The sequence below is a fragment of the Salvelinus alpinus genome, chromosome 2 (assembly GCF_045679555.1).
Source record: "Salvelinus alpinus chromosome 2, SLU_Salpinus.1, whole genome shotgun sequence".
Taxonomy (NCBI): Eukaryota; Metazoa; Chordata; class Actinopteri; order Salmoniformes; family Salmonidae; genus Salvelinus; species Salvelinus alpinus.
In genome coordinates, this window is record NC_092087.1 from 68131723 (window position 1) to 68155817 (window position 24095).

At 42.4% G+C, this 24095-nt stretch overlaps 1 protein-coding gene across 2 annotated transcripts in view; it reads right to left on the reverse strand.

The window, feature by feature from the left end:
• Positions 1-14399: 14399 nt before the first annotated feature.
• LOC139567523 (voltage-dependent calcium channel gamma-5 subunit-like) overlaps positions 14400-24095 on the reverse strand; it is a 32656-nt gene continuing 22960 nt past the window's right edge. For both annotated transcript variants that reach the window (XM_071388851.1, XM_071388852.1), the window contains 3 exons: positions 20615-20755; positions 19455-19600; positions 14400-18942 (listed from right to left, as the gene is read on the reverse strand). In XM_071388851.1, the coding sequence (XP_071244952.1) occupies positions 18670-18942; positions 19455-19600; positions 20615-20755 (560 nt within the window). In that variant the 3' untranslated portion in view covers positions 14400-18669. The remainder of the gene's footprint in view (positions 18943-19454; positions 19601-20614; positions 20756-24095) is intronic.

A 24095-nucleotide genomic window follows, 5' to 3' on the forward strand; every position in this document is an offset into this window, starting at 1 on the left:
ATGACAGCCCGCTAGGAGTTTGCCAAAAGGCACCTAAAGGACTCTCAGACCATGAGAAACAAGATTCTCTGGTCTGATGAAACCAATATTGAACTCTTTGGCCTGAATGCCAAGCGTCACGTCTGGAGGAAACCAGGCACCGCTCATCACCTGGCCAATACCATCCCTATGGTGAAGCATGGTGGTGGCAGCATCATGTTGTGGGGATGTTTTCAGGGGCAGGGACTGGGAGACTAGTCAGGATCGAGGGAAAGATGAACAGAGCAAAGTACAGAGAGATCCTTGATGAAAACCTGCTCCAGAGTGCTAAGGATCTCAGACTGGGGCGAAAGTTCACCTTCCAAAAGGACAATGACCCTAAGCACACAGCCAAGACAACGCAGGAGTGGCTTTGGGATGGGGAGTGTATACCAGCTAAATTGCTTACTGACTATACACTGTAACGTTACTGCATGATTGTAACGGGTTTACTAACACATTAGTTATCTGAATGTCCTTGAGTGGCCCAGCCAGAGCCTGGACTTGAACCCGATCGAACATCTCTGGAGAGACCTGAAAATAGTTGTGCAGCGACGCTCCCCATCCAACCTGACAGAGCTTGAGAGGATCTGCAGTGAAGAATGGGATAATCTCCCCAAATACAGGTGTACCAAGCTTGTAGCGTCATACCCAAGAAGACTCGAGGCTGTAATCGCTGCCAAAGGTGCTTCAACAAAGTACTGAGTAAAGGGTCTGAATGCTGATATTTCAGTTTTTTATTTGTAATAAATTTGCTAACATTTCTAAAAACCTATTTTTGCTTTGTCATTGTGGTGTATTCTGTGTAGATTGGTGAGGGGAAAAAACAATTCAATAAATTTTAGAATAAGGCTGTAACGTAAGAAAATGTAGAAAAAGTCAAGCGGTCTGAATACTTTCCGAATGCACTGTATCTGTGAGCGTAGCACATCCAAGAATGCTATGTGCATGTGGATATCTTAAAGATGGCTTCTTTTAAAGTTAACTGTTTGGGCTCTAGGGGGCGAATTGGAAAAACTGGAAAATATGCGCAAATTTTCAAACGGCCTTTTAATCAATTTCTGCTCTTACAATATGCATATTGTTAATAGTATTGGATAGAAAAGAGTCTCAAGTTTCTAAAACCGTTTTAATTTTTTCTCTGAGTGGAACACAAGTCCTTTGGCAGCACTTTCCCCGACCAGGAAGTAAAATGCAAGATGTTTATGCTCGCTTCAACGCTCTGCCTATACATGGTCATGCCACTTATGACCCGAAACACACCTCGTACGCCTTCCTCTGGGTGTCAAGAGTACGTCAGAGGAGAAATCATGCGTTTATCTTGTTCTGACGTGAAATAAGACCTATTTCTTTGACGTGACCGTCAATTTCAGGAAGTCAGAAGCGTGCGACTTGGGAGAGATATCATGTTTTGTTTTGCTGCCGTTTCGGATGTGAACTATCTCCAGCTCGGATTTGATTTGATAAATGAGACCATGTCATCGTAATGTATGTTTTTTCAATATAGTTTAATCAGATTATTTGAATTTTTTCGGGAGTTTTGCCGTGTTCCTTAATGTTTATTTTGTTTACGTTGGAGAGTTCCGTGCCACTCGACGAGTACCCCTGCTAAATGAAGATGGAAAGTTGCCATTCTGAAGGGATTGAACGACTCTTCTGGACTAAGGACAACTTGATCAACATTCTGATGAAAGATCAGCCAAAGTAAGACCAAATTTATAATGTTATTTCATATATCTGTCGTGCATGTCAACTGGTCGCGCGCGCCCAAGTGTGTCTGTCTGGCGTGGCTATGCTAATTTAGCGCTACATTTAGTTTTCGATGTAAAACATTTAATAAATCGGAAATATTGTCTGGAATCACAAGAATCCTGTTTTTCAATTGCTGCACAGTATGTATTTCTCAGAAATGTTTTATGAGGAGTAATTAGGTAATTCATGTTGGTGTCTGTAAATGTTATGGCTGCTTTCTGATTGTAGCTGAAATGTAATTTATGATTTATACCATAAATATACACATTTTTCAAAAAAAAAAAATGCTATACAATAAATATGTTATCAGACTGTGATCTTATGAAGTTGTTTCTTGGTTAGTGGCTATATATATCTTCATTTGGTCGAATTAGTGATAGCTAGTGACGGAGTAAAAAACTGATGCAGTTAGAAAAGTGCTCTCTTTTGCTGACGTGGTTAGCTAATAGATTTACATATTTTGTCTTCCCTGTAAAACATTTTAAAAATCGAACATGGTGGTTAGATTCACAAGATGTCTGCCTTTCATATGCTGTATTGGACTTGTTAATGTGTAAAAGTTAAATATTTTAAAAAAATGTTTTTTTGAATTTGCCGCTCTGCCTTTTCAGTGGAATGTGGGAGGTGTGGCGCTAGCGGCACCCCAAGCCTCAACAGGTTTTAAGATGATGTCCAGTTATTTCAAATAATGAACTTGATTTTGATGGAGTGACTCAAATAATTTGTAGAACTTTCTTCTGGTAAACCTCACCTAAAAATCATATTATTTACACGTTTGGAAAAAATTTGAAGAACCTGTTTTTGGTTGCAGGTAGAACCATTTTGGTTCCAGGTAGAACACTTTTGGGTTCTATGTGCAGTAGATCCCTACAGAGGGTTCTAGATGGAACCCAAAATGATTCTACCTGGAACCAAAAAGGGTTTTACATGGAACCAAAAAGAGTTCTCCTATGGGGACAGCCGAAGAACCTTTTGGGAACCCTTTAAAAAAAATTGTTTAAAGAGTGTAGGGAATAGCGTGTCTTTCAGGTCCACTATGGTCCTGGGTATAGAGATGGCTTCCCCCTATGATGTCAGAGGAGACAGTGGGTGTCTAGACGGGGCTTGGAGCAGAGGAGGGGAGGAGAGAGAAAGAAAGGAACAAAGGAAGAGAGAATGAAGAGAACAAACCAATCCCTCAGGCTGTGGTAAGCTGCTTAGAAACAGAACTCTGTACTCAAACTTCACTAATATAGCTATGTGTGTTGTTAACGATGGACACCTCCACCATACAGGAAAAAGTGTCAAGTTGAAACATTTAGGATCTTTTGAAGGGAAACTTCACCAATTTTTAGCCTCATATTCATTAAACGTGGTGAAGTTTCCCTCGACCATTGACATAAAACCATGCAGGAAAGATTACCCTCGGTGGGGGATTGCCTTTGAAAAAGTCCTGCTACAGAGAGAATCAGTGATGTGCTATTATTTAGTCATAGTTTTTTGGAGGTTTGAAGAAGAAGTGGTTGAAGTGGGAGCCTGATTTTCAAAGGGCTGAGTCTCCACTCCCCGAGTTGAATCAGCTTGAATCCTGTAGAGGTACACCAATGATTAAAAGCAAGATGCTCTTTTTAAATATTTCAAGCAGGTACCCAAGCTGTTATACCTTGATACATTTACATTTAAGTCATTTAGCAGACGCTCTTATCCAGAGCGACTTACAAATTGCAAATGAGCTTTTTGATAATTGCCCGGGCAACAGACAGGGAAGACAGAGAGGAGGCACGGATGAACACACACACACACTCACAAAAACATTTTGTTCACAACGTTCTATATACATCAAGTTTTTCTCTTCATTTCCTCAGTTGTATTACACACTATAAAACGCAGGACATGAATTGTATTCCAATGTTCCAACAAAGCAGGAGGCATCGCTCGGCCAATAGAAGTCTCTCTGTGCATTTCAGCTAAGGATACACAGGCTCATGATTCACCCAGGCGATTTGGAGAGAGATATCATTTGCCCGTGCGCTGATGTGCGTCATGTTGGAGACAGGGCAGTACTCTGAAACTATTATGCTGGCTGGCTGGCTGGCTGGCTATCTGTCTCTCGCTCGCTCGCTCTCCCTCTCTCTCTCATTAACGAGAGGGATGGGAAACAGAGGAAAAAGGAAACAGATCAAACCGTTTTCAGCCAAGTTCCCAAGGGACGAGAGGGAACGGCTAACCTGATATAACATTATTATATTGTAGCTATGGTTTGTGCCATTTAATTATGTGGTACAAACAGTGTGTGTGTCTGTGTGGATTTTAGGAGTGAGTGCTATTTGATGGATGTTGTAATTTCCTTTGGACCATTTTTGGAATAATGAAATGAGGCTGTCAATCATTTCACAATTCCCAAATCAGTCAATTGTTATGTACGCACCATTTGGATTTGTTATCAGTGAGTCACTTCGTAATGCACTTAACCTACCTCAAGCTACCGACTGGGGTAATTTAAAAAAATCATTGCCCAAAGGTAGTTTATTCAATTCTTCAACATTTTCATAACTTTGTCAATCAACCTGTTCTTAACAAATCTTAATAATTTCTGTATCAATATGGACAAAAATAAATAAAAATCTGGTCCTTTGGGGTCTTGACCCCAACCACAAACACCTAATTCCAACTATAGTAATTTGATAGATACATTTAGTATACCAGAAATGAAGGACACTTTCCTAATATTGAGTCATACTGGTCCTCCGTGGGAATCAAACCCACAACCCTGGCGTTGCAAGTGCCATGCTCTAGCAACTGAGCCACGCGAGAGACATGGGGTCATTTTAACAAGTGACAATAAGCGATCATGGCTTTCACCTGGATTAACCTGGTGAGTCTATATTTGCGTTTCCGATAATGGGCAAAATTGCCTAGGATATATGCTTAGTTGCAGTCAAAACAGCTCATAAAAGTCTCGGTGGTATGAATACTTGGTAGAACTGTAAAACAAATACGCTCTGAATGTACACAGTGCTGTATTTGTGTGTATTATCCCAAAAATAGTTATTCTACTGAAAATGTTATATAACAGTGGAGGCTCCTCAGAGGTGGAAGGAGACCATCCTCCTCATTAATTTTTATTTATATGAAATTCACTGTCTACAGTAGCCTCAACAGCACTCTGTATGGTAGCACCTTGGTGTAGTCGGAGGACAGCTAGCTTCCATCCTCCTACGGGTACATTGACTTCAATACAAAACCTAGGAGGCTCATGGTTCTCATCCCCTTCCATAGACTCACACAGTAATTATGACAACTTCCAGAGGACATCCTCCAACCTATCAGAGCTCTTGCAGCATAAACTGACATGTTGCCCACCCAATCAAAGTATCAGAGAATGAATCTAGTACTGAAAGCATAGGCTACAGCTAGCTAGCACTGCAGTGCATAACATGTGGTGAGTAGTTGACTCAAAGAGCGAGAAAGACAATAGTTGAACAGTTTTGAACAAATTAATTTCTCCCAAAATGAAGGAGAAGCAAGAGAGATATTTTATCATTTTTTTTCACTTTCAGTTTCACTTACTTAGTTAGAAATTGGAGCTAGCTGACTGTGACTATCCAACACAACACTGGAACTCTTTCAAGTCAAGGTAAGCTTTTGGTTTTACTAATTTATTGCCGGGGCCCGAGCTAAACTTCTTATTGACTGTACACTGTAATGTTACTGCATGATGGTAGCGAGTTTACTGACGCATTAGTTCTATTAGCTATGTTGACTATGATGTTACTTTAGCTAATATGGTGACAACGATGTAGGCTGTGTGTAACGGTTATGATATGGTTTGGCTTGGAAAGTTTTTTTTGTCTGGTGACGTACAGCTGATGTGTTGTGCATTGAAGTCCACAAGTGAAGGGAAAAGGTGAGAGGAAGAGAGCGCATAGATGCAAGAAGGAATACAACATGGCTGCTATGAAAGTGAACTGTTTTTACGCGTGATCAAGGGTGAATTCATTCCGCCGATTCTGTTAAAATGTTTCTTAAACGGAAGCAAACGGAACGAAACAGGGATAAACACACTTGAATTTGTCAAATAGAAACTCTTGTTTGCAACTGTTGGACTAATGATTCCACCCTAGATCAGCTAGATGCAGGCAAGATTCTGCAAGGCAGTATTGAATGTGTTACTGTCTGTCACCTAAACTTTCATTCATAGGCTAGGTTGTAGCAACATCATGATGGGTACAGGGAACATTTGAGTATCATATAGTAGCCTAAACCTATCACTGTTACATTGAACTGGGTGAATGGAAAATTAATGACAGTCATCCAATATGCTGTAATAGAAATAAGGCCATGCTCATGATGTTTTTTTTGTCCCCCCTCATCTTAAACGGCACTGTTGTATAAATACCCAAAGTCCTATAATATCCTCCAATATTCTATATGTGCAACTTGTTATGATATTGTTTCACTAGAAGCGATGCTGATGCTGGCTGTGGGGTAAGTAAATAAAGAAAACGAAGGCATGTTTTTGGTCAATGTCTCTCAGGATCACTTTTTTAAGTGAATTGAATCACTTTTTGCCAGTAAAATTAAGTATTTCAAATGTTGGTGTACTGCCCCCTAAATGGACGTTTTTTACCACGAATATTACAGCTGATATTTACTTCAAATTGATCACTAACAAGGATGTAAACAAATTTGTGCCCAAGATTTGAAAGAAATACACATTTTGTGTGTATGGAACATTTCTGGGGTCTTTTATATTAGCTCATGAAACATAGGACCTTTACATGTTGCCTTTATATTTTTATTCAGCATAGTACTAATGTAGAGTGTACTTTAGAAAAAGGTTCACATTACAAAAAGGAAAAATGTGTATTTTCATTTGACAGAATGTGCTAATTTGTGTAATTTTGCGAAAATAAGTCTGTTTGAGTCATGCTTTGCTATGATAGTTGATTTCTCCAATAGTTTCTTCTTGGGGTTAAAATTACCCCAGTTGGTAATAGATGTCAAATATGTTGGTAGCTTGATGGTTAATCAACCTTACCCTCTTTCACAATGGGACCATTGCCGGAAGTTCTTACATTCAAGTATGTAGCTTTAGTTAGCCTGTAACATATAGTTTCAGGGCCTTCACGTACAGTGATATACAGTGGGGTTATGTAAGGCTATTGAGGAAGAAGGCATCCAGGGCCATAGTAATCATAAAAGTCCTTGTCTAATGAGGTCTATCTCAGCGTTCTTTTTTTTTGTTGTTGTATTTTACCCCCTTTTTTCCCCAACGGGCTCAGGAGAGGCAAAGATGGAGTCATGTGTCCTCCGAAACATGACCCGCCTAACCTCGCTCCTGAACACCCGCCAGCTTAACTCGGAAGCCAGCCGCACCAATTTGTCAGAGGAAACACCGTTCAACTGGCGACCGGGGTCAGCCCGCAGGTACCCGGCCAACCACAAGGAGTCGCTAGAGCGCGATAAGCCAAGTAATGCCACCCCGGCCAAACCCTCCCCTAACCCGGACAACGCTGGGCCAATTGTGCGCCGTCCTATGGGACTCCCAGTCACGGCCGGTTGTGGCACAGCCCGGGAAGGAACCCAGGTCTGTAGTAACGCCTCGAGCACTCGGGAGGCCTCTATCTCAGAATTCCTGATCAACAGCTGGCTTGAGTCCCATGGCTCCAACTCCATAGGGCGAAGTAGAGTTGAATAATGCATCCGCCCTCTCCTTTAGCCATCCCTCTCTCTTCCTATCTTCCCTTATCCCCCTCTATTTCTCGCCCCCTCTCCTCATTCCCTCGCTCCCTCGGCAGACTGTTCTGAGACCTGTTAGCTCACCTCGGCAGACTGTTCTGAGACCTGTTAGTTCACCTCGGCAGACTGTTCGGAGACCTGTCAGCTCACCTGTGCCTTCTGGTGATGTTGAGAAAGTAAACAGAAAGCTGATCACCATCTATTCCAGATGGACGGCCATGGTGGCGCTGACAGAGAGACACAATGTGCCCACGCTGAAGCTGACAGGTGTATGTATAGGGTCCTGACATCGTCGTCACATTGGTGATTACTGTTTTTTTTTTCAATGTGTGTACATGCACGGAAGGTTTATTCTAAACATGTTTCAACATTAGCGTTAGAGTTTAGTGTGAGTATCCTCTGACCTTCTGTTCAGTTCTCCTGTCACCCAGAGGCTAGGACTGAGGCGTCACAGATGAAGACGCACTCAGCTGTGAGAACTTTTCTGTGTAAAAAGATCTCATTGTAATAATTATCACTCAGTTGAAAGGTTGATATTTCACCCAAGATGAATGTTTTTTCCTCCATGGTCCACAGTTGATATGTTTTGGACAAATATTTGAATACCTTTGTTGAGACTTTTTTTTAGTTTAACATGGTAAATATAGAATAATCACAAAGTAGATGAAATAATGTGTTTTCAGTGACACTGAATGGTGCTACTGTAGATGACGCTCTGACCTGTCTTTCTATAACCAACACTAGATGGCATTGTAGTACAGTGCCACAGCTCCCCATCTTCTGCATGTCTGTACTGAAGTCATCATTTGGATCTCGAAAAGGTGGATGATGTTCGCTCTGTTTATCCACGCATGTGCATCCCAAATGGCACCCTATTCCCTACATAGTGCACTACTTTCGACCAGCCTTGGTCAAAAGTAGTGCACTATGTAGGGAATAGGGTGCCATTTGGGACGAACCCCTGAATTGATGACAGAGGGGTGGTAACACTGCAATAATCTTTAAAAAGGGTGCATCTCAAAACTCCCAATAAAGCTAACATCTCAATACTTTAATTAATACACCACTTAATGTAACATTTCTAGTGTTGATTCAGGAGTTAAATTCACTCTGTACATGTGAAATTAACCCCCCAGTGCTGGTGTTAATAACCAGAGTTATTGTTTTACACTGTGGCGAGTAAAACAGTCCTATCAAAACCACACCCATTATTATATTTGCCAGCATGCTCTACTGCACGTTTTTAGGTTTGTTTTTAACATCTGTGTTTGCATGTACATTGATCGATTAACTACACAAAGATAAATAACTGTCATGACGTTGCCCTGTTGGCGAGGTTTATGACCCCCATAAATACCTTCCTCCCTTTCCTCTCTCTACTCTACAGATGTGACTGTTGGAAAGCCCTTTGTTAACATAGAGAGAGTCTGGTAACATCAAAAGGGGTGGGGAACAGAACCATATTTCGGTAATCCAACCAGCTGAAAATATGCGTTGGTACTTAAAGAATATGATGTCAGATCAGTTGTCGTCTGAGACATTATTACTGATGATAGGATGACAAACTGTATCTTGGAAAGTCTACACATTCTAGTTATCAGATTCACATGGAATTGTTGTGCAATTTAAATGTTTAAATATTAAACTATTTGTGAAAAGATTAAATGTAATTTTAGCTTCTAAATGAGAATGGTTTTCATAAAGTAAAAACTCTGCTCACTCAGTGGCCCCGCCCAAGTGAACAGACATTGGTTATAAACTATGAAACACGCCTTCTCTCCCACCACTACATAAGCCCCTTTACGAAAATGTAACTTTGTGTTACCGAGGACGTGAGGACTGCTGTCCAGACGTTAAAAGGGCTAATATCAACTACAGAACTAAGCCAACCTCAGCGTGAGCTCTGGTTGAACAACAATAACCTAATGAAATTAGCATCGTTTTCCCGGTGACGTGAGGACTGCTGTCCATACGTTAAAAATGTCGAATTTCAACATGGAGGTGACGATCGACACACCCGCCAGAATATCGCATGAGCTTAAAGTATGGCAACTTGGTATGAACTTTAAACTCTTATTCACTAAAGAAGTGATACCTCCTAGCCGTTGAGTTAGCAGCAGCAGCTGTAAACGTGGGCTAGGATAGGACGGACAATCTCTTCAGAAAGACAGGGTACTGGGCCTCCCGGGTGGCGCAGTGGTCTAGGGCACTGCATCGCAGCACTAGCTGTGCCACCAGAGATTCTGGGTTCGCGCCCAGGCTCTGTCGCAGCCGGCCGCGACCGGGAGGTCCGTGGGGCGACGCACAATTGGCCTAGCATCGTCCAGGTTTGGCCGGTAGGGATATCCTTGTCCCATCACGCACCAGCGACTCCTGTGGCGGGCCGGGGGCAGTGCACGCTAACCAAGGTCGCCAGGTGCACAGTGTTTCCTCCGACACATTGGTGCGGCTGGCTTCCGGGTTGGATGCGCGCTGTGTTAAGAAGCAGTGCGGCTTGGTTGGGTTGTGTTTCGGAGGACGCATGGCTTTCGACCTTCGTCTCTCCCGAGCCCGTACGGGAGTTGTAGCGATTAGACAAGATAGTCATTACTAACAATTGGATACCACGAAATTGGGGAGAAAAAGGGGGTAAATAAAAAAAGAAATAAAAGACAGGGTACTACAACGTATCCGTTCTACCACACGACGACGGATGCCACAACGCATCCGTTCTACCACAAGACATTCTTCAAAGGACAAAAGAGATCCCTGCTGGGCAACCTGGCATTCCATCTACGACCAACCTATCGAAGCGCAGCTCAGAGTAAATATTTCTTGCATTTTCCTTTTCCAAATGGGCGGTTATTTAGAATGCATAAGATTCTGTATTTAAGGTATGATAGAGACCCAAACCTTTTGTTCCTCAGTCTTCCCGCGCTTTCATTCAAACCCCTTTGTTTGTGTAACCAGCTGTCATATTGGTTCCGTCCACCAGGGATGTTTTCTTGTATGACATAATTAGTCATCAATGTATGATCCATCCTGTGTACAGTGAGGGAAAAAAGTATTTGATCCCCTGCTGATTTTGTACGTTTGCCCACTGACAAAGAAATGATCAGTCTATAATTTTAATGGTAGGTATATTTGAACAGTGAGAGACAGAATAACAACAAAAATATCCAGAAAAACGCATGTCAAAAATGTTATAAATTGATTTGCATTTTAATGAGGGAAATAAGTATTTGACCCCCTCTCAATCAGAAAGATTTCTGGCTCCCAGGTGTCTTTCATACAGGTAACGAGCTGAGATTAGGAGCACACTCTTAAAGGGAGTGCTCCTAATCTCAGTTTCTTACCTGTATAAAAGACACCTGTCCACAGAAGCAATCAATCAATCAGATTCCAAACTCTCCACCATGGCCAAGACCAAAGAGCTCTCCAAGGATGTCAGGGACAAGATTGTAGATCTACACAAGGCTGGAATGGGCTACAAGACCATTGCCAAGCAGCTTGGTGAGAAGGTGACAACAGTTGGTGCGATTATTCGCAAATGGAAGAAAAAAAAACAACTGTCAAACTCCCTTGGCCTAGGGCTCCATGCAAGATCTCAACTCGTGGAGTTGCAATGATCATGAGAATGGTGAGGAATCTGCCCAGAACTAAACAGGAGGATCTTGTCAATGATCTCAAGGCAGCTGGGACCATAGTCACCAAGAAAACAATTGGTAACACACTACGCCGTGAAGGACTGAAATCCTGCAGCGCCCGCAAGGTCCCCCTGCTCAAGAAAGCTCATATACATACCCGTCTGAAGTTTGCCAATGAACATCTGAATGATTCAGAGGACAACTGGGTGAACGTGTTGTGGTCAGACGAGACCAAAGTGGAGTTCTTTGGCATCAACTCAACTTGCCGTATTTGGAGGAGGAGGAATGCTGCCTATGACCCCAAGAAACCATCCCCACCGTCAAACATGGAGGTGGAAACATTATGCTTTGGGGGTGTTTTTCTGCTAAGGGGACAGGACAACTTCACCGCATCAAAGGGACGATGGACGGGGCCATGTACCGTCAAATCTTGGGTGAAAACCTCCTTCCCTCAGCCAGGGCATTGAAAATGGGTCGTGGATGGGTATTCCAGCATGACAATGACCCAAAACACACGGCCAAGGCAACAAAGGAGTGGCTCAAGAAAAAGCACATTAAGGTCCTGGAGTGGCCTAGCCAGTCTCCAGACCTTAATCCCATAGAAAATCTGTGGAGGGAGCTGAAGGTTCGAGTTGCCAAACGTCAGCCTCGAAATCTTAATGACTTGAAGAAGATCTGCAAAGAGGATTGGGACAAAATCCCTCCTGAGATGTGTGCAAACCTGGTGGCCAACTACAAGAAACATCTGACCTCTGTGATTGCCAACAAGGGTTTTGCCACCAAGTACTAAGTCATGTTTTGCAGAGGGGTCAAATACTTATTTCCCTCATTAAAATGCAAATCAATTTATAACATTTTTGACATGCGTTTTTCTGGATTTTTTTTTTGATATTCTGTCTCTCACTGTTCAAATAAACATACCATTAAAATTACAGACTGATCATTTCATTGTCAGTGGGCAAACGAACAAAATCAGCAGGGGATCAAATACTTTTTTCCCTCACTGTATATGTAATTCTGTGTGATTATTTAGGTATTTAGTAAATAAATAATTAAACCAAATGTTGTATTGCTGTTTCAACTTGTTAGCCAGGATTTGTGAAGATAACCAAGAATTTACGACGTTCAGATGAGACTGAATAAGGTGACGATTAATGATTGACTGCTACTGTGGTAAAGGATTACCAGGTCTTTAAGAGTTTATTCGGAAGATAACAGCTCTATAAACATTCTTTCGTGATGCCCCGACTTAGTTTAATTAGGTAATATTAATTACAGAGAAATTATTTTATAGAATAGCATGTCATATCACTTAATCCGGCATAGCAAAGACATGACATAACATACAGTACATTTTTATTTATTTAGTATGTTACCCCCTTTTTCTCCCAAATTTCGATCTTGTCTCATCGCTGCAACTCCCCAATGGGCTCGGGAGGCGAAGGTCGAGTGATGTGTCCTCTGAAACATGACCCGCCAAGCTGCTCTTCTTAACACCCGCCTACTTAACCTGGAAGCCAGCAGCACCAATGTGTCAGAGGAAACACCATTCACCTAACGACGAGGTCAGCCAGCAGGTACCCGGCCCACCACAAGGAGTCGCTAGAATGCAATGAGCCAAGGAAAGCCCCCGCGGCCAAACCTTCCCCTAACCCGGACGACGCTGGGCCAATTGTGCGCTGCCCTATGGGACTCCCGATCACGGCCGGTTGTGATACAGCCGAGGATCGAACCTGACAGTACATTTTTTAAAACTAATCCAATCAGTTAATTAGATTTATTGCACCTATTACTGAAATGCTTGTTCCGGTTTAAATGGTTAATGTAGTTTAAAAAAAAATAAGTCTCCCTACCCTGACAGTCATTCTGAATGCAGGTTGCGGGTGAATAAAAATTCCAACTCTAGCTGGATTCCAATAGGAATTAAACATCACTTTGCAAGCCAGCATAATGTGACTTGCAGGCCTGATGTGGCCTGTAAACAAGGGGTTTCCTAACACCACTGTGTGAAGGTAAAACTAGATCATCAACTAGGCCAATAAGTAAGACCTTATGATATATGTAATATATTGTCAGAGTATAATTTTAATGATAACATTCACCCAGGAACTCACTTGGGGAAAGTCAGAGGCCTTTAAAAGGAAAGAGTTCAACAATCATGTCTCTGTCTCAAACAAATACAGTCATGGGTGTTAGCTCTACAATTTATTCAAAAAGAAAATGCAACCTGAGAAATATGCAAATTAGACTTTACACCATACAGTGTTAAAACACCCAAAAAGGTATTTACTGTAACGCTACAAGTGTTAATTTCTTACACTGAGAAAGTGTAACAGCGTCAGCACTAAGCGAATTGAGCCCAGTGTATTCTAAACCAAGTGTTATGTTTTACACTGCGTATTACTCTACATTAGAGCTATGCAAACACCACAATCAAGTTCCTTTGAACACAGTAAGGATAAAAATGGGGAACACTGCAACAGAGTTAAATCTTTAACACTTTCGATAGTGTTTTTTTAACACCAGTACAGTGAGACTCATATGTTCACTGAAAATAGCGTACACCATTGATTTTGCTGTGTGCGTTAAGTTCAAGGTCAGAATACACAGAGAAATGTGCATGAAAAGGGAATTCCATTCCATTTAAGTACGCATCACTCAGGTCTGAATCAGCCACCATTATGTGTTAAAAAGAGTGCATCTCAATACTCACAATGAGGGGTATATCTCAATACTCTTAAAATGGTGACTGCATCTTAAGTGTAAAATGGGCACATCTCAATACCCTAAAAAGGGGTATATCTCAATAGTCTAAAGGGAATTCTTAATCAATTACTATACTAGTAAAGAGCATTGGCCATGCAGTGTACAAAATATATAGTACTGTACTACTAGACCAGCGGTTCCCTACCTTTTTTGCTTACTGAAGTTCTCTCTGCCCGGAGTACCCCCTCATGTGTATTTTACCAGTAGGCCTATGGTCTCACGAATCTTACCCCTGCGGATATGCAAAGTACCCCCACAGGAGTCCTAGTATCCCTGGAACCACTATACTACAAGGAGACTATGTGTAGCACATCACACAAATCAACAGATTATCATTACTCTTTTTATTTATCTCTCTGCGTTGTTGGGAAGTAAGCATTTCACTGTTAGTCTACACCTGTTGTTTACCAAGCATGTGACATAACATTTGATTTGAGATAATCGGTCTCTTGATATAGTGTAGTATAATGTGGATACATTCGTTTATTTTAAGAGACAAGAAGTTCCGCCTTGAGGTACTTCATCAAATACAGCAGTTTTTATTGATTTATTTTCAACAGAGATATAATACAGTAGATTGCACATTGAACATCATGAAAATTACTCTTCGTAAAAAAATACATTTCAACATCTCCAATGACTTCTTCTCGGACTTGAATATTTTCTAAAATATTATGCGTATTACAACAAATGCAAAATCTCACATTTTGAATAGGCGATGCAAGAGGCAAAGCAGCTATAACCACAGGCATAATAGATATACTGCATAGATGAATGGTTCTATGGATTACCATGGCTACAAATGAGTAGAACATCCAGATGATTATAATTTACACATGTAATAGTCTATATAAAAGTTTTCAGTCCATGTACATGTTTATGATTAAACATATACAGTGTTAACACAAATAGAAAGCAACAAATATTGAGAAGACTGTTCTAATCTGAAGAAACAACTCAAATAGTGTTTGACAATGTGAGATATTTCATATTTGTTTGACAGTTTTAACATTTGTATTTTTTCTCAAAATATACGACTTATCCTTCAAAATGAACAAAGCTATCAAGTGGAAACATGCCATATGTATTTTATGAAGCTCCAATGTAGAAATGTTGAACAACCATAACACTATCGGATGTTGTTAGATTTAGCCACACGCTTCTCCACTCCAATACCCTTCTCCTTTTTTTTCCCCCCTTTGCAATTTGCACACTGTGGGTAGAAACTTCTAGGCTGTCAATGAGACCACCGATCAAGAAAAAACGTAACATTGTTAATAAATAACAATAACTAACATCAGTCGCAACATTGAACATCGACAATAGTTGTCCTCTAAATTGATAATTGACTTTAAAATGTACAAAGATTGAACAATTAATGAGGTCTTACTATGGCATAAATACTATAGCTTAAATATATAACGTATATGAGACATGTATTTTCAAGTTGGTCACATTTAACACAGTAAGATTTTTTTCTAACAGGGTATCTCCTTAATGTCAAATTCCTAATGGCACCCTATTCCCTACATAGCAAACTACTTTTGGCCAGGGCTATGGGGTGCCATTTGGGACACACAACAATCCAAAGCCAAAGAGCTTGCATTTATTTTTTATTTTATTTAACTAGGCAAGCCAGTTAAGAACAAATTCTTATTTACAATGACGGCCTAGGAACAGTGGGGTAACTGCCTTGTTCAGGGGCAGAACGACAGATTTTTACCTTGTCAGCTCGGGGATTCCATCTAGCAACATTTCAGTTACTAGCCCAATGCTCTAACCACTAGGCTACCTGCCCCCCCCCTATGTAACTATGCATATGAAATCTGATAGAAAATTTGTTTTAAATATACATTTTACATTTCCAGTGATTTACTCCATTGCCAAAAAGCTCATTCAAGGGTTTTTCTTTCTTTATAATATTTTCTACATTGTAGAATAATAGTGAAGACATCAAAACAATGAAATAACACATATGGAATCATGTAGTAACCAAAAGTGTTAAACAAAATATATTTTATATTTGAGATTCTTCAAAAAGCCACCCTTTTCCTTGATGACAGCTTTGCACACTCTTGGCATTCTCTCAATTATGTCAAGAACAGCTCAAATAAGCAAAGAGAGACGACAGTCCATTACTTTAAGACATGACGGTCAGTCAATAGGGAACATTTCAAGAACTTCAAAAGTTTCTTCAAGTGCAGTCACAAAAACCATCAAGCGCTATGATGAAACTGGCGCTCATGAGGACCGCCACAGGAATGGATGATCCAGAGTTACCTCTGCTGCAGAGGCTAAGTTCATTTGAGTTACCAGCCTCAGAAATTACAGCCCAAATAAATGCTTCAGAGTTCAAGTAACAGACATCTAAACATCAAGTGTTCAGAGGAGACTGTGTGAATCAGGCCTTCATGGTCGAATTGCTGCAAAGAAACCACATTTTACATTTAAGTCATTTAGCAGACGCTCTTATCCAGAGCGACTTACAAATTGGTGCATTCACCTTATGACATCCAGTGGAACAGCCACTTTACAATAGTGCATCTAAATCTTTTAAGGGGGGGGGGGGGGTCAGAAGGATTACTTTATCCTATCCTAGGTATTCCTTAAAGAGGTGGGGTTTCAGATGTCTCCGGAAGGTGGTGATTGACTCCGCTGTCCTGGCGTCGTGAGGGAGTTTGTTCCACCATTGGGGTGCCAGAGCAGCGAACAGTTTTGACTGGGCTGAGCGGGAACTGTACTTCCTCAGTGGTAGGGAGGCGAGCAGGCCAGAGGTGGATGAACGCAGTGCCCTTGTTTGGGTGTAGGGCCTGATCAGAGCCTGAAGGTACTGAGGTGCCGTTCCCCTCACAGCTCCGTAGGCAAGCACCATGGTCTTGTAGCGGATGCGAGCTTCAACTGGAAGCCAGTGGAGAGAGCGGAGGAGCGGGGTGACGTGAGAGAACTTGGGAAGGTTGAACACCAATTCAATTTTATTTTATATAGCCCTTCGTACATCAGCTAATATCTCGAAGTGCTGTACAGACACCCAGCCTAAAACCCCAAACAGCTAGTAATGCAGGTGTAGAAGCACCAGACGGGCTGCGGCGTTCTGGATGAGTTGTAGGGGTTTACCACTACTAAAGGACACCAATAAGAAGAAGAGACTTGCTTGGGCCAAGAAACACGAGCAATGGACATTAGACCGGTGGAAATTTGTCCTTTGGTCTGGAGTCCAAATGGGAGATTTTTGGTTCCAACCGCCGTGTCTATGTGAGACGCAGTGTGGGTGAACGGAAGATCTCCGTATGTGTATTTCCCACCATAAAGCACGGAGGTGGTGGTGTTATGGTGTGCTTTGCTGGTGACACGGTCTGTGATTTATTTAGAATTCAAGCCACACTTAACCGGCATGGCTACCATAGCATTCTGCAGCGATACGCCATCCAATCTGGTTTGAGCTTAGTGGGACTATAATTTGTTTTTCAACAGGACAATGACCCAACACACCTCCAGGCTGTGTAAGGACTATTTGAACAAGAAGGAGAGTGATGGAGTGCTGCATCAGATGACCTGGCCTCCACAATCCCCCGACCTCAACCAAATTGAGATGTTTGGGATGAGTCGGACCACAGAGTGAAGGAAAAACAGCCAACAAGTGCTCAGCATATTTCGGAACTCCTTCAAGACGTTTGGAAAATTATTCCAGGTGAAGCTGGTTGAGAGAATACCAAGAGTGTCCAAAGCGGTCATCAGCAAAGGGTGGCTATTTGAAGAATCTCAAATATAAAATATTTTGGTTACTACATGATTACATGTGTTACATGTAGAAAATAGTAATAATAAAGAAAAACCCTTGAATGAGTAGGTGTTCTAAAACTTTTGACCAGTAGTGTATATGTGCCTGGTGCACTATTAACAGCAAAATCAGGATTAGTTTATAGCAACTTTGCACTCTTCATCAGCTACATTACATTCAAACTGGCTCTCCATATATATCTGATGGTCTCAATGACCATCAAACCATGTTCTGAGGCTATACACACACTATTCTCTTTTCTCTCTCCTTTAGCTTCATCATCCCTTTATTCCCCCCTTTTCACTGCATTATGTATATACACTGTAATTCTGCAGGGACTTCATTTGGACTCCATGGATGTAGTAGTAGCTTCATGGTTTCTTTCCATTCAAAAATATACAAACTTTATCTCTGTCTTTATTAACAGTACTGAGCGTGAGATGGACGATGAAAAAAGAATCAAACTGATAAAATACTTGTAATAAACCTCCTGCTCTCTGACGGGATGATTAAACCACATACCACGTCAAAATAAAGAGGAAAACTTTTCACTTTCAATCTACCCACTTATAGTATATTATCTTACAAGTTATACAGTTGACAGAAGTCCTATGTGGGTTACCGGGGAGATATCAGCTGCTATATTGACCAAGATGGAGAACGTACTGTATGGCGAAGGTGAACAAGGTCTGATTGAGAATCACTACTTCTACTGTACTTTGAGTAAAACCAGAGATGGAAGGTTGGCTGTGGGGGTCGCCATCTCCCAAATGTGTCAAAATTCAGAAAACTGCACTACAAGAGGACTTCAAAAGAGGTCGTCACACACATGGAAAAAGATACGCCCCCCCTCTCTCACAAAACACAACCTAGGCGCCATCAGCCCTGTCAATCGCCCTCCTCCAGACCGACCAACCTTGTCTACCACCTCAGCAACCCAGCCAGACTCTTCCTTCCTGGGGATGTGTGTGCAACCCGCTGCCCAGGCTCCAGGGCTTCACGCAGGCCTCAGCATGGGGAGGAGGACATGCGGTCATACTCGGGACACTTGAGGAGCGCTGGGTAGTTGGAGTGGAGGGAGTGGTTCATCTGGAGCGAGGCTTCGCTGGAGATGCTGGAGGGGCTGCGGCCGTGCTGGTCCCAGGTGTCCGGGTGGAGGAACTGACCAGAGTAGTCGGAGCAGTTGCTGTGGCGCGGCCCGTATAAGCCCGGGTGGGGTCTGTACATCTCCTCGGCCGTGTAGCGCTTCATGAACAGGTAGACAGACATTACGCCGGCCGTCTGCAGATACATGACAGATGCAAGGGAGCAGGATAACTTGCAGTATCCTCTTCAACAAATGATATCACAACTGCAGGGTTGTGCCTTGAGCAACAGTTCATTGCCCAATCAACCTAGATGTCCCCTTATCTGTATCAACACACTTAAGAATGTGGGTATCATTGCACAAAATATTTGATCTACATAGACCCCTAGACCCTATGTCAGCATTTCCCAAACTCTGTCCTCGGGATCCCACGTTTATTTTTTTCCCCTTAGCACTATACAGGCGATTCAAATGATCAACTAATCATCAAGCTTTGATTATATGAATCAGCTGTGTAGTGCTAGAGCAAAACTAACCAAAACGTGCACCCCTTGGGGTCCCCAGGACCGAGTTTGGGAAATGCTGCGCTATGTACTATACATTGACAGGTGTAAGCAAAATCCATAGACTCTAGGGGTAGGTTAGGCTATGGGGGTGGATTTGGGATTGGGCCTACAATGTAATGAAGAAGCAAGGAGGAAGTTACCTCAGTTAGCAGGAAGGAGATGGCAGCGAAAGCGAAGGACCAGCCGTACTGGTAACTGAAGTAGGCCTCGTTGGTCTTGGTCCTGTTCAACATCTCATCATTAATACTGGAGATGTACAACACCAGGCCCACCACCAGAGACAGACCTAGCAGAGAGAGAGGAGGGATGGAGAGAGAAAAAGATGGGGGGAGAAAGCGCGAGAGAACGAGAGAGTGTTTGAGAGAGACAGAGCAATAGGAAGAATACAGATTCTTCTGCATAAGCAGGATGTTGTAATTCTATGGTGATACATTTGCGTACTTGTACAGCATGTTAATGATATGCAACATTCCATTAGAAATAGGTAGTATAGCTTTCATGGTGTGATCACTGATACAGGACCCCGATTTCCTGTTACTACGCAACAAGGGCTGCATTCTATGATAATGCCAGTAATAATTGTGCATGCAAATCACTACTAGATGAAAAAACAAAGAATATGTCCTGGGGACCTTAAATTAAACCATATTGAGTCAGTTTCCTTGACACAGATTGAACCTAGACTTGGACTAACACACATAGTCCATGGAGATGGTCACATCTGCTCGTGTTCATCTGGTGTCTCCTTGACCTGCAGCCACTCCCCCAATACACTCTCCCTCTCTGTGTGTGATTGTGTGGTTGGAGACAGGTGTGCTGGAGTCAGAGCAGATCCCCACCAGCTGCAACCCATTCCATAATCAAGACCTCTACAAATACTCAGTCCTGCCACTTCCACTCTGCCAGATCGTAATCTCTGCTCAATTTTTCCGCTTTGACTCCTGTTCCACATCTCACCACCCTGCTACCCTGTTCTGGATTCCCCTCTGGACCCTGTCCCAACCCAGCTCACTCCAACCTCAGCCTCTAGTTTCCTACAACTCATCTGAGCTTCCCTGGATCTGCACTCCATATCTCCCTGTGTTACAATAAATACCTTGGTTCATTTCATCCCTGTTTCTTCGTCTGCTCTTGGGTTCCCCTGTGCCGCTCCGCCTGACAGAGATTCTCCATTGAAATAGTTTATCAGTCCAGGACTAGGTTAAATCTCTGTCCAGTAAACTGTCACTTAGACTCAATAAATAAATGTGAAGAATCTCGTTTCAACAAAATGCATTCACAGAAGTGATATGTCATTTACCTGAGAGGATGAAGAAGATTCCGGAGATGAAGGCCAGGATGGTGCGGTGGGGCCGGATATGGCCGATGTTGCTCAGGACAAAACCAATGAACAAGAAGAAGAGACTAACCAGAGGGAAAGGAGTGGCTGAACGGATCATCTCTGGAACAGGGAAAGGAGATAAAGAATGGATGATACATTTAGTAAGTTTGTTCGTTCATTCATTTATTCAGTCAATTCATCCAAGTCAATCTATTGTGATGAGTCTTTGTGTTCTATGAAGAGTTTAAATATACGAGTCAATTAAATGTGTTCTCTAACCACTGAGATAAAGCACAACATGATTTGATTGACTCAGTAAAAGAAAGCAGTGAATGGCATAGAGCAAACACTAGATTCGTTTCCTGGTTAAATTGGTTTTGTAACTGTTTTCAACTTCCCACAGTTGATTGCTTTTCTCTCTTGAGGTCTCTGACAAACAAGGAGCAATATAGCTACCTCTGTTCCTGGTGTCATTCCATTTGCACACACCAAGGGGTGGTTCCACTGCCTGGGATGTCTCCACAGGCATCTCAACTTAAGGAGATGTTGCTGGGACCCCCACTGTGAGAATGGTTTCTTCCTGGATTCTCCATTAACCATACCAATATAACTGCAAGCCCCAATTCTGACTTGTGCTCTGATATCTGCTTCACTGACTTCTGCTCTCGTAAAAACCTGGGTTTTCTGCATGTTAACACTAGAAGCTTATGACCTAAAATGGATCAATTGAAAGTGTGGGTTCACAGCTCCAATCCAGATGTGTTGGTCATTACTGAGACGTGGTTAAGGAAGAGTGTTTTGAATACTGATGTTAACTTTTCTGGTTATAACCTTTTTTCCAAAAGACAGATTTTCCAAAGGTGGGGGAGTGGCAATCTTTACCAAGGATCACCTTCGGGTGCTCGGTTGTCTCCAAGTCTGTCCACAAACAATTTGATTTGCTGGTTCTAAGTATTAAACTTTCAAATAGCTCTTTGTTGACTGTTGCTGGGTGCTATCGTCCTCCATCAGCAGCGGCCTGTACTCTACCTGCCCTAAGCTCTCTCCTGGCCCCCTACACCAAGTCCGAATTTGTCCTGCTAGGTGACCTAAACTGGGACATGCTTAAACCACCCGACCAAGTCCTAAAGCAATGGGACTCCCTAAATCTCTCTCAGACTATTACCAATCCCGCAAGGTATGACTCCAAACACCCTGAAAAGGCTAATCTTCTTGATGTTATCCTCACAAATAATCCTGATAGGTATCAGTCTGGTGTTTTCTGTAATGACCTCAGTGATCACTGTTTTAGAGTCTGTGTTCGTAATGGCTGCTCATTGAAACGACCTGTCCTGATTTGTCCTAGACACTTGCTAAAATACTTTAATGAGCAAGCCTTCCTTCATGAACTGGCCTCTGTAAAATGGTATAGAATGCGCTTGATCCCCTCTATCGAAGACGCTTGGACCTTCTTTTTTTGATATTTTCAGTGGTATTGTTAACAAACACGACCCCATAAAGAAAATGAGAATTAAAAACATGTCCAGCCTCTGGTTCGACCGTGATCCCTCTGTGGGTCAGACCTCAAGAAGTTATTTAATCACCACTTCATTAAGACTCAGCCATGCCTCCTTGCCCATCCAACATTTCCTCATCTCCCACCCCTTTAATGCGACTATCCCCAATGTTTCTTTCTTATTTATAAAACCCTCTTAGGCCTCACTCCCCCCTATCTGAGATATCTACTGCAGCCCTCATCCTCCACATACAACACCTGTTCTGCCAGTCACATTCTGTTAAAGGTCCACAAAGCACACACATCCCTGGGTCACTCGTCTTTTCAGTTCGCTGCAGCTGGCGACTGGAACAAGCTGCAACAAACACTCAAACTGGACAGTTTAATCTCAAGCTCTTCATTCAAAGACTCAATCATGGACACTCTTACTGACAGTTGTGGCTGCTTTGCGTGATGTATTGTTGTCTCTACCTTCTTGCCCTTTGCGCTGTTGTCTGTGCCCAATAATGTTTGTACCATGTTTTGTGCTGCTACCATGTTGTCATGTAGTGTTTGCTGCCTTGCTATGTTGTCGTCTTAGGTCTCTCTTTATGTTTATGCTGTCAGAGCAGCTCACAGATTACTGCACCTGTACATAGCCCATCTATAATTTAGCCCAAACAACTACCTCTCCCCCTACTGTATTTATTTATTTTGCTCCTTTGCACCCCATTATTTCTCTCTACTTTGCACATTCTTCCACTGCAAATCTACCATTCCAGTGTTTTACTTGCTATATTGTATTTACTTCGCCACCATGGCCTTTTTTTTGTTGCCTTTACCTCCCTTATCTCACCTCATTTGCTCACATTGTATATAGACTTATTTTTCTACTGTATTATTGAATGTATGTTTGTTTTACTCCATGTGTAACTCTGTGTTGTTGTATGTGTCGAACTGCTTTGCTTTATCTTGGCCAGGTCGCAGTTGTAAATGAATACTTCTCAACTTGCCTACCTGGTTACATAAAGGTGAAATAAAAAAATGTAGTGTTGTCCCTCGTGATGTGGGTTTTGTCCTATATTCATATTTTATTTATTTTTGTATTTTTAATCCCAGCCGCCGTCCCCGTAGGAGGCCTTTCGGTAGGTCGTCATTGTAAATAAGAATTTGTACTTAACTGACTTGCCTAGTTAAATAAATACATAAACAACTATGCTATGAAGCAGACCATAGGCCAAATTTCATAGCCTGGGTAAAAAGGTAGGTCTATGCTACAGCTGTAATGAACACGATGGGAGACAGAGCTGATTTCAAGCACAAGGCGCAGCAGGTGTTTATTTGTAAAGGACCACAGGAGGAGGCAGGTAGCTGGGTCCAGGGGCAGGCAGAAGGTCATACACAGGGGCTCGAAAATGGCAACAGTACAGTCAGGGAAAGGCTAATAACGTCGTCCGGGAGATCAAGCATTAGGTTGATAACAAGAAATCCGATAGGCTAAAGTACAGGCAAGGAATAGGCAAAAGGCGTCGTTAGTGAGACAAGCCAAAACTATCATGCACAGGAGGATTAAATCACGGGAAAAATAGAGCTCCGAAGTGTGTCACAAAACAAACAATACCTCACAATGATGGGGTGCAAAGAACTGACCTAAATAGTGTGTGAACAGGAGATCAGAATTCAGGTGATTGGGATCTGGAGAGTGCGCTTTGTTCAGGGGATCTATGTGCTTGAGAGTGTGAGTTGGAAGCAGCTCTTGACGGCTTAGGAAGCTGAGCAGGGGGCCTCCCCGGGGACGTGGAGCTGGGCGGTCAAGACGGTTAGGGTGGAAAGCCAGGATCATGGCTGGGTCGAGGATGTCCTGGGCGGGGACCCAGCACCGTTCTTCGGGTCCGTACCCCTCCCAATCCACCAGGTAGTGGATGCGACCACCCAGGCGCTTGGAGTCAAGGAGGGCTTGGACGGAATAAGCCAGTGGACCGTCGA